The sequence below is a fragment of the Miniopterus schreibersii genome, assembly GCF_964146895.1.
Source record: "Miniopterus schreibersii genome assembly, chromosome: 8".
Classification (NCBI taxonomy): domain Eukaryota; kingdom Metazoa; phylum Chordata; class Mammalia; order Chiroptera; family Miniopteridae; genus Miniopterus; species Miniopterus schreibersii.
Window position 1 is genome coordinate 39409055 of NC_138109.1, and position 16399 is coordinate 39425453.

General features: G+C 41.3%; 1 protein-coding gene across 4 annotated transcripts in view; it reads left to right on the forward strand.

The window, feature by feature from the left end:
- Positions 1-11309: 11309 nt before the first annotated feature.
- The window catches only part of ALG6 (ALG6 alpha-1,3-glucosyltransferase), a 36159-nt gene continuing 31069 nt past the window's right edge, over positions 11310-16399 (forward strand). The window contains exons 1-3 of one of the 4 annotated variants that reach the window (XM_081144407.1): positions 11346-11434; positions 12833-12914; positions 15988-16255. In XM_081144407.1, the coding sequence (XP_081000533.1) occupies positions 16174-16255 (82 nt within the window). In that variant the 5' untranslated portion in view covers positions 11346-11434; positions 12833-12914; positions 15988-16173. Of the gene's footprint in view, positions 11435-11807; positions 11915-12832; positions 12915-15987; positions 16256-16399 lie in introns of those variants that run through there. The other 3 variants (XM_081144408.1, XM_081144410.1, XM_081144409.1) reach the window with 3 other exon arrangements.

Genomic DNA, 16399 nt, shown 5'->3' on the forward strand with positions numbered 1-16399 from the left:
CCACTGATTTTTTCAGATAGAGTGGAAGTGGAAGGGGGAGAGAGAGAGAGAGAGAGAGAGAGAGAGAGAGAGAGAAACATCAATGTGAGTGAAACACGTTGACTGGTTGCCTCCCGCACGGGGCCAGGGCAGGGGATTGAGCCTGCAACCGAGGCACGAGCCCTTGGCCAGAATCTAACATGGGACCCTTAAGTCCTTGGGCTGATGCTCTAACCACTGAGCAAAACCAGCTAGGGCACTTCAGATTCTTGATATGATGCCTGTGCTCAAAGAGAATAAGAGCAGAAGCTGCAAGACCTCCTGAGACCTCCACTTCAGAGGAACTCACACAACAATACTTGTGCCACGTTTGTTATTTAAAGAAAGTCACAAGGCCAACCCAGATCCAAGGACTGAGGAAATAGACTCCCCCTCTTACTGGGAGGGGCTGCAAAAAAAATTGTGGCCATTTTATTTTATATTAAAAATTTTTAAATTCATTTTAGAGATTGTGGTGACACAATCTTCAGGAAGATCATTTGCAAGGAAATTGCAGCCAAAATCATTTTTGAGGATGGCCAGTGACTTGCTTTCCATGACACTTCCCCTCAAACACAAACACATTTTCTAATAAAGCACATATCCCAGATTTCTGTAGCAGAAGATAATGATGAAAGTCTTCTTGAATATTTTATAATTGTTGGCAAGAAATGTGCTGCTGATCTGGGCCTGAAGAAGGGTTATCGAATGGTGGTGAATGAAGGCTCAGATGTGGGACAGTCTGTTTAGCATGTTCATTTTCATGTTCTTAGAGGTCGGCAGGTAAAGTAGCCTCTTGGTTAAGCATATTTTAGGGATAACATTCCTTTCTCTAGGCAATGATATGTTAAACTTATTTTTGCCTGTGTATAAACAGATTGAGGAATAACTTTAAAAACCATACATAATAAAAGACATTGTCGCATGGTCTGAAAAAAAGAAAGTTCAGCGGGTCTAGAAGATTTTTCCTTTTGGGATATTTTTAAAACAAAATATGCTGTCAAGTATATGAAAATGATCCTTGTTGGTCCCACTGGCAATTTAGGAGTTCTTTAACAGCTCTGCTTAGTCTTTAATTAATATGATCTTGATTATTAATTGGTCGGTTAGTGAATTTTTAAATTAATTCAGCAGATGTTTATTGTAAACCCAATGGTTCAAAATACTGTGCTGAAAACTGTAAAGGATATAGAAAAAAATAAGGCATTCACTGTCCTCTTAAGAAGCTTAACATCTAGTTGCAGGCAAACATGAGTCTAACTAACTATAGCACAAGGAGGGATGAATTAGATGCTATAAGGAGGTATTAGCAAAGTAGAAGGAGAGTATAGAAGAATGACTATAGTAATGTCATCTGGGCAGAGTGGGAAAATCTGTATCATTATTTGTGGCAGAAAGGAAAAAGAACCAAAAGAAATATTTTTCTAAATTTGGAGTGGTTAGTAGAATTTCCTCACAGAAAGTTGAAGTTGGGGAATTTAAAAAGTATGTCTGAGCTATGGGGAACTCTCAGAAAAGATGGTCTTTCCCCCCCACCTAAGGGAATCTTTTTGCTACATATAGTTCTGAATTGAAGGATCTTTTTATTAAGACCATGCTTGGATGTGCGTTAGATGAAGTGTACCAAACAGTTAAAATCAGGGTTCTGGCACGCCAAATGAGCAAAAGCATGTAAGTAGTCCTACTAAGAGACTTCTTTAATAGACTTACTTCTTTTGGGGTTTGCTAGCACAGTCCAATAAATTATATGCTCTGATGAAAGGAGAGAGATGTAGAAAAGTAATTTTTGAATTTATATAAGTACCTTTTTAATTTAATTTAATTATTTTATTTTATTTTATTTTTTTGTTCAAAATATTACAGATGTCCCTTTTTCTCCCCATTGACCCATTCTACCCCGCCCCACCCACTACATAAGTATCTTTAATTTTTAAATTAAAGATTTATCTCATGTTCATTTATTGACATTTTCTTTTATGTTAAAAAATCACCTTCATAAAAAGGTAAACAGTTAGGCAGAAGTCCCTTAAAAAACAACAACAAATGCTGAACTTGGCCTAAACTGCAAGGAGAATAATTGATAAAACATCTATTTTGTTTATTAAGACATAAGCCTATAAGGCACTCCTTTCAGAGCCTTGAAACCCTGAGAACAGGTTGAATTGATGTGGGGATGGAATTTTAACCAGCCATGGTTGCTCTTCTGGGTTTAAATAAGAGTTGTAATCTCATTTTATGAGTGCCTACGTTATTTTTAAGCATCAGGTCACCTTATGATATACAGGTGCTAATGGAACACAGGAAGTATAACATTGAATAAATATGAACACTGTATTTTTCTTGAGGGACAACACATATTCTGGGGACTTTTATTGAGTTACGTTTTACTAGTCCTAAAATATTTAGAGTTATGTACTTAAAAGATACAGAGCATGGGTATTACATCCACAGAAAGTATTTTAGTCAGTGAATGTTCAATGTAGCAGGTAGAGATGAACTTAGCACGTCTTGTAGACTGAACTGGGAACAGACTCTTCAGCCATAAAATGCACTTAACAGTCTATTTAATAGTGGCGAGGTCCTTGAAAATGCAATATCCATGCTAATCCGCCTTTTTCTAAATCACGGATGAAAAATAGGTCAGTTAGGTAGAACCTTCTCTTTCAATGTAAAGTGTGACATTTAATCTATTTAAACAACTACCAAAACTTTATTAATTAAATGCAAGAGAGGCATGCTGAGAAAGTAGAGAACTTTATTAAGAACACGAGGTTTTTCAAAATTTGATGTGGATGTCCATAGATCTCAGGACCCAGGAAAGTCTCTACTCAGGGGTTGCCATTAAATTAGGAACACCAAAGAAGGACCAGAAAAAAAAAAAAAAAAAAAGCACTCCACTCAGAATGTAATTAAATCTCACACTGTGAAATGGCTTAAAGGACCCGAGTATTTTACAAAAGGCAAGAGGCAAAAATTAGAAAAAGGAGCCCCCCCACTGGAGAAAGGTTTGCCATTTCGCTGGCGCCTCGAGGGAAAATTCATTTGGGAAGAGAAGCACACACAGGCAGAAAGCGCCCCGCAGAGAGCAGGCCCCGCAGGCCCACAAGGGCTCAGCGTAACTAGGTACCAGCTTTGGCGCGTGTCATTGAAACCAGTGTCCTGCAGAAGCCTTTGGAGGGGAAAATGCAGGGCGCCCGATCGACTGTAATTGTGTCTCACTGGGGTCTATTTTGGAGGCCTGTTCACGCCTTTCTTTTCCAGCCCCTTCCTTTATTTGAATAGGATTGAGGGCTCCGGGCCCGCCCTCGCAGTCGGCCCAGATGCAGACCTGGGGTAAAGCTGTAGTTCTAGTCTTTCCCGAGAACACGGTCAAAGTACACACGGTGGCACTCCTCTACGGCTGCGGGGAGGGCGGTTTTGAAAAACACTTTTTTGTTGGTATTTTATTTCTTCTTACCATGCATTCTTGGGTGCCCTAACTGGAGGGAGAGGATGCCTTCCTTTTCCTCGCCTCTTCTCCAGATCCTGAAAAAACCCTGGAGGAGCAAGGGCACCCAGAGGGTATTCCCCCTGCGTGACTGACCACCGTGGATTCAGTATCAGCTTAGTGCTGTTCAGGTCAGCTCTTATTCCAGAAAACTAACTCCTTCAATTAGAGAAAAGAACTTTTCATAGATGGAGTTTGTTTGTTTGTTTGTTTTTCCAAACCTGTCTTCACTGCATATCCAGGAAGGATTATTTTTCTTCACACCATCAAAGCACCCAGGTTCTTTCCTCATTTTATGAGAATCATTCAGGTGACCCGTAGTAGCTCCTATTATTGGGCACATGTGGAATCCCATTTAGCTTTTTAAACCCATGTTCCTAGAGGCAGAGTGTTACTGTTGACAATGTCTGACATCCCTTTTCTCATTAAAACAAAACCCCAAACTCACTGTAAAACAAAATGGTGATAAAACATAATTTTTATTTTCTGTCCCGCCCAACTCCTCAGTGCTCTTTCTCAGTTGGCAATCTTTTAAAAAGAATTGGTGAGCAAAAGGAAAACACCAAGTAGGAAGAAAAGGCTTTATTTTGTCACTTACCCTGTTTCTTTGGCATGGACTTTCATTCTTTACTATAAATAAAAATTTATTTAAAAGTCTGACTTTAAATCTTAATGTATTTACTGTAAAATTTACAGGTTGGAACCTCCTACCGTTTTGATTGATATGATTTTAAAATGGAGTTCTTATCATTTTCCTCGGGGAGACTTTTTGGTTTGAATAGTTCTTACTGGCAGGTTGCCTCCTTTATAGTTAGCCCAAATTTTCATTTTCAAAGACTGTTTTAGACAAGTACCGTGATAGCTCTAGCCAATGGATCTGTGTGCCACATAATAGAGTGTGACAATCCACTCAGTTGTGAAAGATACTGGAGATGAAGTAATAAAGTAGCGTTTGTATTATCACATTGGCTTTATAAATCCACTTAAACATGACCCAACACTGTTACTCATTATTGGAAATTATAGATGTTTATAATTCTCCAAAATATGTTGGGCTCAGTTATACCATATATCACATATTTAAATTTAAATTCAAAATCCTGGGCTGAGAGAGATGTAGATTTGTTACACTCCTCGGAGGTTTGGGGACCATGAACCAATGAATACATTACATTGTCACATTAAAGAACTCTTTTTATCAGTAAAGACATAATAAGCACCATCCTATATTTTAATAACTTTTAAAAACAGGAGTTTTAAAATCTTATGATTTTATAAAACTTAGACTTCCACAACAAATTGTATCTGTGGACCTTTATAGACTAATATTTTCTGTCTTATTTGCATCTAGAAATAAAGGTATAAACATATGAATGTATGTTCTTAGGTTGGTTTCTAGATTCTGTTACAATAACACCATACTATGTGGCAGGAACGTATTATTTCTTTTATGGTCCATATCCACAAAATTATTTTTATATGTATATCATATATATATTTGAAAAATTCATATTTGTATAAAAATAATTCCAAGTGGCGTCTGAAACTGACAGCAGAAATAACAATTATTTGTATTCTCCTGGGCTGTATATAATATTGGTTTATAAACTCCTTAAGGGCAGGCTATTTATTCAATAAGTGTTTGTTTTTAAAAAATACATATCTTTATTGATTTCAGAGAGAGGAAAGAGAGAGAGAGAGAAAAACATCAATGATGAGAGAGTCATTGATCCAGCCCACAACCCAGGCATGTGCCCTGACCGGGAATTGAACCCTGATCGCCTGGATCCTAGGTTGATGCTCAACCGCTGAGCCACGCCCGGCCGGGCTCAATAAGTGTTTGTTAAATAAATGAGTATATCCATAGGTAATTTGTAACTTGATTAGCTTCATCTAAGCAGTAAAGAAATTTAAATCACTCTGCTCACTGCAGACAACAACGCAGTTTAGGTTGAATTCATTTTGGTCCCATTCAAATATGAGGTTAGCTGCTGGAGTCCCCAAAGCAATTCGTCTCACATATACAGCTGTTTGGTGCTTTGGAATAAGGGTGAATGTATGTGTGTGCTCACGCCGGCGCGCACGTGTGTTTGTGTGTCTGTAAAAGAGAGGGAGAGGAAAGGTGAGGGAAAGAGGAAGGACAAGGGGGATTGGGAAGGGAAGGGTGGCTGAAATACTCTGCAAAGAGAAACTTGCCCATATCAGCTACATTTGGCTACACAGTGGAATAATTTATATAACAAAGGCAGAAAAACCGCTTGATTCTTTATTTACCAGATTTCAAAATAATGAGTGGTTTACTAACTTCCTCCATCGGTGACCTTGTCTTTTCTTAAAGTATCATTATAAGCTCAGGGAGAATTCAACAGAGAATTCAACAGCCACTTCACATTTGATGTGTATCTGCCCACTGCAGTTATTATGCTTCCTGATGCTCAGTGTGTCCCCTCTACGGCCAGCGGGACTCTCTTCAGGTTGGCTCCTGAGCCTTGCTGACCTTGACCCTGGTTGTCTTTGTCTTTAACAGTTTCCTGGATATCTGGTATAACAAAATGTTCCAGATTTCTTTTTGTATATTTCTTTTCCATACCTGTAATCAGCTATTTCTACAAAGATCCCTGGTTCCTTTTAATAGGGATAGTATGTCAGACCACAATCTGTGTGCTAAGGATGCTCATTGTTCTTAAGTTGGTCTTTGTTTTCAATCCTTTCAGTAAAAAGAAAACATGTTTCCTTTCTATTCCCTCCCTCCTTTCCTTCTTTTCTTCCTTCCCCCTCCCTCTCTCCCCGACTCCCACTCTCCTTCCCTCTCTCCCTTCCTTTTTTCTTCTTCCCTCCCCTTTCCTCTCTCTTTCCCTCCCTCCACTTGTCTTCCTCACGTCCTTCCTTTCAGTAATTCAATGAAATACATCATGAGCTTGTGCTGATATTTAACTCCTCTCTTACACCTTTAATAATTATTTTATTTTTTTAGCAGATTTTTTTTTTTTAAACTTCTTTAAATTTTCCCCCCCGGTTATTGATTTTTTTAGAGAGGGAGAGGAAGAGAGAGAGAGAGACATCCATTTGTTGATTCTTGTATGTGCCCTGACTGGGTATCAAACCCACAACTTTGGGGTATTGGGATGACACTCTAACCTACTGAGCTACTTGGCCAGGGCTAACATCATTTTTCTTAGTGTATATCCTATTAGAGATCAACCATCAAATTATTCTTTTAAAGTCACTTGGAACAGTTATTCTTTGTGTATTGAGCCACCGATTACATACACACTTAAGTTCTTTTGTTTCATTTTATTTCTGATTTTTAGGGATTTATTTTTTCCATTTAACTTTGTTTTATAATTAACTTAATTTTCAAAATTCATAGTCATACTAATGATAGTCATCATGTCAATGCTTTGTCTTTTTTTGTGTGCAATTTCTGCACTTCTGAGCTTCTTTTACATAGACCTGAAAAATGAATGAAAGTAACTGTTGAGGGCGGCAGGAACGGCACCATATGTTAGACAAGTGGGGTCAGACTGGACCTGGGTGCAGCAACCTTGGTTACTTGATTCTGGCTAGGAAAGAATTCAGAGCCAAGACTCAAACTATAAGACAACGCTTACTTAGAAAATCACAGAGGTAGAAGAAGTAATTCGTAGAAGAAATGGGCTTAGGAAACAAATTATAGAGGCAAAGGAAGGGCCTTTGGAGCTTAGAAATAAGGAAGGTAAAGGTGACACACCTGGGGGCATGGGGAGGGGGCAGGGGAAGGGAAAGGTGCAGGCATGCCCTGGGGAGGGAGAGCAGGCTGGGTCTTCAGTCCTAAGGGTTTTAAGGGTGGAGGTTTTAGGGGAGGTCCAGGTCCAGGGGAAGACCTCAATAGAATATTCAGCAGCTTTCTAGGAGTGTCCTTTCAGGGTCAGGGTCTCCACTGATTGATTGGTCTGCACCAGGGCAGGGGGTCATAAGTCAATGCAGCTGGTCCTGAGGTCAGCCTTGGCTTTGCTTGTCTGGTTTTTCGGCTTTTCTGGGCCTGGAGCCGAAATACAACTCAGGCCTAGATGTTATCTCTTAGGTGAGGAAAGGTCACCCTGGGGGTGAGATCCCACCCTACAATTGTTTGTTGCTAGGCACCCTAGTGAACTTCTGGATACGGCCTAGCATCCTTGCTCTGCTCATGTCTGTCTAACTGCCTACCACATAACTAAAATTTGTGTTTAATCATAGTTCTGACATTTATTTGCTGCATCTCTTAGGGAAATTACACAATGTTTTAAACCAGCATTTCCAACTCTGAGGGATGAACCACTGAGGAATGGGAAGTGTGAGGTGAGGTGGAGTGTGGGGATAGGATTCCTTGGTTAAATAAGCCTGAAAATTCTATACAGTTGACTCTTAAACAGCTTTGAGGGTAGGGGCATCTAACCTCCAACAGTTGAAAATCTGCACATAACTTTTGACTCCTCCAAAACTTAATTATCCCTCAGTATCCACAGGGAATTGGTTCTAGGACTCCACACCCCTTTGGATACCAAAATCCCAGGATGCTCAAGTCTCCTATGTAAAATGGCATAGATCAATGCATACAGCTGGGTCTTTGCATCCACAGACTCCCAACCATGGACTGAAACAGTACAGTATTTACTGAAAAAAAAAAAATCCACAACCTGTGCTGTTCAAGGGTCCACTGTATTCTCGTGGAGAATCATGATGTATGTAACACATCAAAGGCTCTGAGAAGACCTGGAATAAGGAATCCTTTTTAGATTTGTGGAACACATTATTTTCAAACTTGTCTGTGTATTTGGAGACTGTCTTCATACTTAAAAAATTCTTTTGGCAACAGTTATTTCACTGAATGAGAATTCTGTGGAGTGTACTTTGGAAAATGTTGCTGTCAAGTTTTCTTTTATGTCAGAGGGGATAATAATACCTGCTCTACCATTCTCTCGGGGTTATTGTGAGGATCAAATGAATTGGATATGAAAGACTTTAGTATACAAGAGACTACTCTTTTGTAAATGGCTATAGTGAAACTTGGAAATGTGGAGGTTAATTCTAAGTCTATGCTTCTTAGGTAGACTTATTCCCTGGATGGGGCAAGGGTTTGATGAAACTAGGGAGATTTCAGAAGAATGGAAAATGACATACAAGGATCAATTGAGGAAGATGTACGGACAGGAAAAGGGATTCTATTTCAAAGTGCATCTATGATCAGATGAATGGTTTTCACCTAGAATCAGGGTACCCCTGGGCCTGATATGAAAAAGGGCTTGTTTTCTTAGTGAGTGGACGTGATCTAGGGATGGGATTAGAAACTTCCATAAAAGTCTAATTTGTGTGAGGAAGTTTGACCAGCGCTTTGGTATTGATAGTAAGTACAGCCCTGCCCCGGTGGCTCAGTTGGTTGGGTGTCCCCCAGTGCACCAGGAGGTTGCTGATTGCTGGTTTGATTCCTAGTCAGGGCACGTGCCTGGGTTGCAGGCTTGATCCCCAGTAGGGGGCCTGCAAGAGGCAGCCGCTCCCCATTGCTCTCCCACATCGACGTTTCTGTCTTCTTCCTCCCTCCCTAAAAATTAATAAGCTATTCTTTTAAAAACAAGTACATACCTTTGATGAGATATGTATTTGTTAGGGCTGCCATACAAAATATTTGGGTTGCTTAAACAACAGAAATTTATAGTCTCACACATCTGGAGGCTAGAAGTCTGAGATCAAGGTGTCGATAGGGTTGGTTTCTTCTGAGACCTCTTTCCTTGGCTTGTAGACAGTTTTCTTCTCCGTTTCTTCGTATGGCCTTTGCTCTGTGCATGGGCAGGTCTCTGTACAAATTTCTTCTTCTTATAAGGATATCAGTCATATTAGACTAGGGTCTACCCTAATGAACTCATTCAAAATGCATTTGCTGAGTATGTGTTATGGATAGGCATTGGACATTCAGAGATGATGGTACCTAATGGAAGGAAAGAGCATTTTAAGCACCAACTTTGTTAATACTGGGCCAGAAAGGAGAGACTGATACCCACTTTCACCATTTGAAGATTTTTCACATATTAATACTTCTGAAATATGTTTTACAATCATAAGTAGTTTAAGTGGTAACATTTTTTTCTTTCTTAGTGGTACATAAAATACAGGTGCTTCTTACAATTGAAAGAGCCAATTAGATTCGATGAAACATGATTTTTGGTCTGCCAAACATGGTTCTTGTTCGCAAGACACTTAACATTTATGATCATGCAATACATTGGATTTCCCCCTACACTTGTCACCATGTAACATTCTTCATCAATTTGCCTTTTTCTTCTTCACCTTAAACATGTGTTTACTCAGGTATGGTTGTCTATTCTCCTACGATACTGCATCCCTCATTCTCCAGCCTTCATGTCTCTATCTTCAGTTCCAACTTCTCTCCTTCCATTGATCTCTTCTTCTCTTCCAGTTCTACGATCACTATCTCAGTCCAGGCCCTTGTCTAATCATGCAGAGGCTACTGTGATGATTTCTACCTTTTCCTCCTATTCATCTTATGCATTATCACATTAAATTTTCTCTAAACTGTACCATACACTTGATTCCTTGCTAAAAGTCATTCACTGGCCTCTTACTGATCATTGAATAAATCCCAAACACTACAGCCTCGTATTTAAGGTTCTCCATAATTATTGCTCTCCAGCTCATCACCCACCATCTAAACTGGAGAAACTGTTTTGCACTTTTTGGCTGCCACAAATTTGGCTTGAACCGTTTCCTTTGTCTAGAGTCCCATCACCGTCCTCTTCGCTTATTGGAAGCCCAGGCTTTCCTTCAAATCTCAGCGGACCCTCCAGGGAGAGCACTTCCTGATAGTTTTTAGCTCACAGTGAACTCTCTTCTCTGAACTCCTGTAGTGCTTAGTGCACATACCAATAACGTGTGTTCAGCATGTGCTTTCTGTTGCTTTCTATCCTTATTGGGAAAATGTCTTCCCAATAAGAATTAACTATCTTGAGGGTAGGAACTTGTCCATATTTTCAGTGCCCATGGTCCTTTAAATAGAAAGTAAAATTTTAGAGTTTACCTAGCCCCACTCACTCATTTCACAGACGAAGAGCCCAAGATCCAGAGAGTTGATCAGACCTGCATAGTATAGAGCCATAGCCAAATATTTACTGATGCTTATGGATTACAAATTAGAGGGGTGGGCTCATACAGAATGGCCAGATTCCAGAAGGGAGGAATGAGAGCATTCTCCGAAGAAAGAAGGGAATGCAGTTACTTCTGGCCGCAGGGAAAAGGTGATCCAAGCTGTCCGATGGGGACGGCATAGCGGCTACTGGAAGCCTGGGCTGTTCTTCTGCATAACAGGCTCTCGAGAGCGGTGGGCCGTTCAGTGACGTTTCTCAGAGGAAGCGCCTTCCCAGCCTCCACCCCTCCGCAGGCAGGTAGCCTGAAGAAAGCGAAGCCGGTTGGCTTTTTGATTTCTCGAGGGCACAGGCCCGGAGGAAGCCCTGCTGCCGGGGATGAGACGCAGCCTCGGGCTCTCCGCTCCGCGGGGCGAGCCAGGCCGCGCCCCTGGCAGGAATCTGTGGACTAAGCAGCAGCTCATGCCTTGGCCACGGGCCCGGGAAAGAGGAGCGAGGGGCTTTCCACCTGCCCCGCGCGTAACCCGGGCCCGCGGCCTCTCGGGTTCCAGCCGCTCGTGCCACGCCTCCTGCGCACCGCCTCCGCGCGCCGCCTCCCCGCCCCGCGCGCCGCCTCCCCGCCCCGCGCGCCGCCTCCCCGCCCCGCGCGCCGCCTCCCCGCCCCGCGCGCCGACGGGCTCGCTCCCGCGCAGGGCGCCCGGGCGGGGCGAGCGGGGAAGGCGGAAGCCCCAGGGGCCCTTCGCCGCGGGCGCGAGCGCGCAGGCGCCTTCTCGGAACCCGCTGCGGGCGCGAATCTCCACGTGCGGTGGGCGGCGGGGTAAGGCCGGGCTCCCGGGTTCCCTCGGCCCGGCCCGAGGGGAGGGGCTGGGCGCCCGCGCCGCCGCGAGCCTGCGCGCCGCTGGCGGCCGGGCTCCCCGCGCCTTTCCCCCGGCGGGGCGGCGTCCAGGCCTCCGCACGGCAGCCTGCAGCGCGCCTGGGCGCGGGGTGGGGACGCGGGCATGGTGGTGGGCCCCCTTGGCTGGAGCGGCGTGCCCCCCGCATTCCCGTGGTCCCGAGGGTCTGGCCCGCTGGAGAAAGGGGGGAGGGGAATGTCAGGAGGGGTCCCTTCTGCAAAACGAGCTCACCTGCGGTAGCAGCGCTCGCGCGGCGATGTCCGCCTGGAGGAAAGGACTTTCGGAGGAAAGGGGCACAGTCGCCCCTGGGCGGTGCGCGGCCGGCTTCTCCCGAGTGGACGCCCGCTCTCAGCGCAAAGCGGGGTGGACACCGCCGCCGGCGTGGCAACTTCCTGGCCCAGGGGGTCCGTTGGGAAGTTACTGTATTTTGCTTTACGGATGGAAAAAGTAATAAAGGACCCTTTTTACTCTTCAAGGAGAAGAGTCCGCATAACATCTTAAACCGTTAAGGACTCAGTAAAACTAGGTATCTCCCCATTTCACACGTGAAGATCGACAGTCAGCAAATACAGGACCTCCTCCTATGGGATGTGGTTACATCCAGATACACTCATCGTTAAACCCATCCTAAGTTGAAAATATTACTAAGTTGAAAGTACATTTAATACACCTAAACTACCCAACATCATAGTCTGGCCTATCTTAAACTTGCTCAGAACACTTATTATATTGGACTAACGTTGGGCCATTATCTTGAGTTTCATCTCAAGAGTAATTGTCTTCCCCTTCCCACCCGAAGCAAGAGACAAATAGGCGGTTTTGTAGACACGATGGGACGTGGAACACAAAATCCAAGACACTGGCAACGGGCTATGCGCTCCTTACCCTTGTGATGGTGTGGCTGCCAGGGAGCTGTGGGCCGGCTACAATGGTAGAGTTGTAGAGCCTATCACTAGCCCAGGAAAAGACTGAAATTCAAAATTCGAAGTATGGTTTCTACTGAATGGGTATTGGTTCCTCACCAGGGTGAAGCTGAACATCCTCAGTTGAACCATGGTAAATCGGGGTCGGTCTGTACCTTATGAGCACCTGCCTTCTGTAAACATTTTTCTAAGCGCAGGGAAGAAAGCACCTGAGACAGGAGGATCCCTGCTTGCATGGAGCTTATTTATATTCTAGTTGACAAAAAAAGTAATTTCCTTTTATACTTTTTTATTGGAATGTAACATGGACAAGATAATACTGTATAATACTGTACACAGATCATAAGTTGTAACTTGTTGATTTATCATAAACACATTTTTATTCACCACTCAAATCAGGAAACAGAACATTCAAAACTTTTTCTCAGAAGACGTCCCTGGAGACCTCTTCTAATTACCATCCCCCGTTTTCTCCCCAAAGGTAATCTGTCCTGATTTCTGCCACCATAGATTAGTTTTACTGATTTAAGAGGCTTTCATAAGTGAAACCAAATATATTCTTTGGGATCTAGCTTTTCTTAGAATTATGTTTGTGAGATTGTTCCATGTTGTAAGAAAATATAATTCCCGATGGTGAAAAGAATTAGGAAGAAAATTGAAGAAGGGAATGACAGTAAGGGCTGGAAACCTTCGTAGAGTGGGCAGGGATCTTTTGAGAGGATGACTTGAGGTACAAGGTAAAGGACAAAAGATTGTCCAGTGAGTTGTGTTAAGAGCATTTCAAGCAGAGGGAATAGAAATGGAAAGGAAGTGAGGTGTGAATGAACCTGACAGGTTCTAGGAAGAGAGGAAATACTTGTGGGAAAGGGGAAGCAGATGGCACTGGGAAGGCAGGCAGAGGTCAGATCACAGAGCGCCTTATGGTTGGGATATTTGAATTTTATTCTAGGTTTAGCAGATGTCAGGAAGAGATGTTTTTTATTTCCTTCAGTTTCTAACATGAGCTGCTTGTGGAGGATGGGAAGGGCTATCCATTTCACTCAGAGAAGCCCTATAAATGTGGTAATATTGGGCAACTATTGGGAATTAGGAGAAACATTAACATGTTGAGAGACTAAATCTTTTTTGTATTGTCAGGATATATATTAATTCAGGCACATAATATGCCTTCAAAATCAGATTTAGAAGGCACTTTATAAATTAGTCATCTATTCTACATTCTAAAAATATTCTTGTCAAATAGTTGCTCAGTTTCTGTTTGAAACCATTAAAGAGGAACTCCTATCTCAAAAAGAAGCTCATTTCATGTTTGGACAGCTATTATTGTTAGAAAAGATTTCCTAATAATCCAAATACTTGTAACATTGGTTATCAGTTCTGGGTCCAAACAGAGCTGATAATTATCATCTGTTATCTGTTGCCTCCCTTTCAGCTCTCATGCAGTTGATTTTTCTTGGTTTGTTTTTCACGTTTAAGTGCAGGACTATTGAAGTTATTTGAATGTGTCATGATTTCTGGCGTTAGATTCAGTTCTGCATATTTGTTGTCCATGCCTCTTTGGATGTGATTGTTTAGTGCATCAGTTCTCTATCCCTTCCATCATTGTGTGATTAACAAACCCGATCAGCATAATATTGAGCGTTATGTTCTTTAAATTCATTATGATTATTAAGTGTTATTGGTAGTTTATTTTTGTTACTTAAGGTACCTGGGGAAGTACTTAAATATGATTATCTGCAACTGTGGATAATTGACTTAACTTGGTCATATTGGTGATTTAAATTTACAAGATAGAATATTAGTTAAGCTATATTTTTAAATCCAGGAATTAGCTTTTGTAAAATCAATTTTAAACATGATGTCTAAGCAAAAAGTAGAGTGTTGTATTGCAATTTTGGAATATAGTATATAATGGAAAATGTTGATAAAAGGGGCTTTTTGAATTAGACTAAGAGAGAATTTGAGTAGTTTATAATGGCCTATAACTTTGTCAAACCCAGAATCAACATCAAAAAGTGATTTAGTTTTAAATTTTCCTCTTACTTTGCCCCTGTGATAAAAGTTCCAGTGAACAGTAAAATGATCAGAGATGGTTGCAGTAGGGGGGAGGAAAGAGGGAATTTATATAACCCAAATTTAAATAATATAGTTATATAGCCTTACTAAATGCTTTGTGTCATTCTACTTACTTGAGATGCTAGACTTCATTGTTCTAGAGTTGTCCCTTGCTATTTTTTTAAAATAAGTTTTTATTGATTTCAGAGAAAGGAAGTGAGAGGGAGAGAGATAGAAACATCAATGATGAGAGAGAGAGTCATTGATCAGCTGCCTCCTGCATGCCCCCTACTGGGAATTGAGCCTGAAACCCCTGCATGTGCCCTGATTGGGAATGGAACCGTGACCTCCTGGTTCATGAGTTGACGCTCAACCACTGAGCCAAGCCGGCCGGGTGTCCCTTGCTATTTTTATTTTAAGTAAGAAAATAATTTTTGCCCAATAGGTGGAATGTGCCAATTTTTCCCTAAAACTTTCAGTTGATTTATTTAATTGTATTTTAACAATATATTTAAATTAAAGTATATTCTGTGGTTAAAATGGACCACAGTTGTTTTTTTGTTTGTTTGTTTTTAGATCCTGATTTATGGGTTGAAAATATTCTTTTTACTAAAAATGGAATAGACAGTGTTGACTGGAGATGTTCAGAGGCAGGGAAGAAAGCTTTGGGAATGATCAGGGAGGTCTTTACTAAGGAAGTGAACTTAAACTGAACTTTGAAGAATGGCTAGGATTTCCATAGACAAAAGGAATTTGTTCCAGAAGTTTTCATAGAAAGGTTGCGTTTGGAGAATCAGTTTGAAGATAGGTGAAAATGTCTTAGTGATCAGGGTGCGTTAGCCTGCATTGTTTCAAAGCTATCTAATTTTAAAAGCCCCATGGGAAAAAGTGAAAAAAATGAAATATGTAAGTGGTTAATTGCATTTTACTGCTTTTCATTTGTTGTTGTTTTAAGAGTTGGGGCTATTCTTATGGATTCTGGCAAAGGTTCATTCTATAAGATGGAAAGTTGGTGTAGTTAATGCAGGTATACTTTGGAAGAAAAGAAGTAAAAAATCAAACTACATAAATTACTTTAGTGGAAGACTTTCTCAAACTAAATAGGAAGATAAAATTCCTCTTTCTCTCTGTACCAAAGATAAATCACCCTTTGTTTACCCTTGTGGTCTTATTTTTACCTGTAGGTGAATATGCTTTAGATAGAATCGAATGTTCTACTATCTACATATCTCTGTTGTTTTTCTTCACTCAGAAATATTCGCTTGTAAGGGCAGATCCTTACTTTAGATATATTGAGTCCCATTTAACAGGTAGAACTACCTTTTGAGGTATATTTTCCAACTAGGGGGCTAAGGAATCAGGAACTTAAAACTGCCTCCTTTCCTCTGCCCCCCACTCCCCTAATTCTCCATCTTTCTACTTGGTTCAATGGGTTCATTATTAAAAGTACTATTGTCAGCTAAATCTTGGTATTCTTTTTTTTTCCCTCCCTCTTGCAGGCTACTTCTTCATAGCTATAAAAAAATCAATATTTGTTTGGAAACGGAGCATCACTTAAAATCCTCTCAAACTCCTAATTCCAAACAATTGGTAACAGTCTCTGATCAAGAAAAGAAGTACCTGACAGCGTGTTAACAGTATTCTAGCACTGGTCCTGTTATTTTCCTCCCTAAACTTGAAGAAACATGGAGAAATGGTACTTGATGACAACTGTGGTCTTAATAGGACTAACAGTACGGTGGACAGTTTCTCTCAATTCTTATTCAGGTAACACATTTTTACTGTTTAAAAGACTGGTAAATATTCCTTTGAATAGTTTTTGTTTGTTTATTTGATTTTTGGTAATAGTTTACAGTTTTCTGAATGGGACAGAGAAGAATTTCAGGTTTTATTGGTGTGGTCACGAAAATA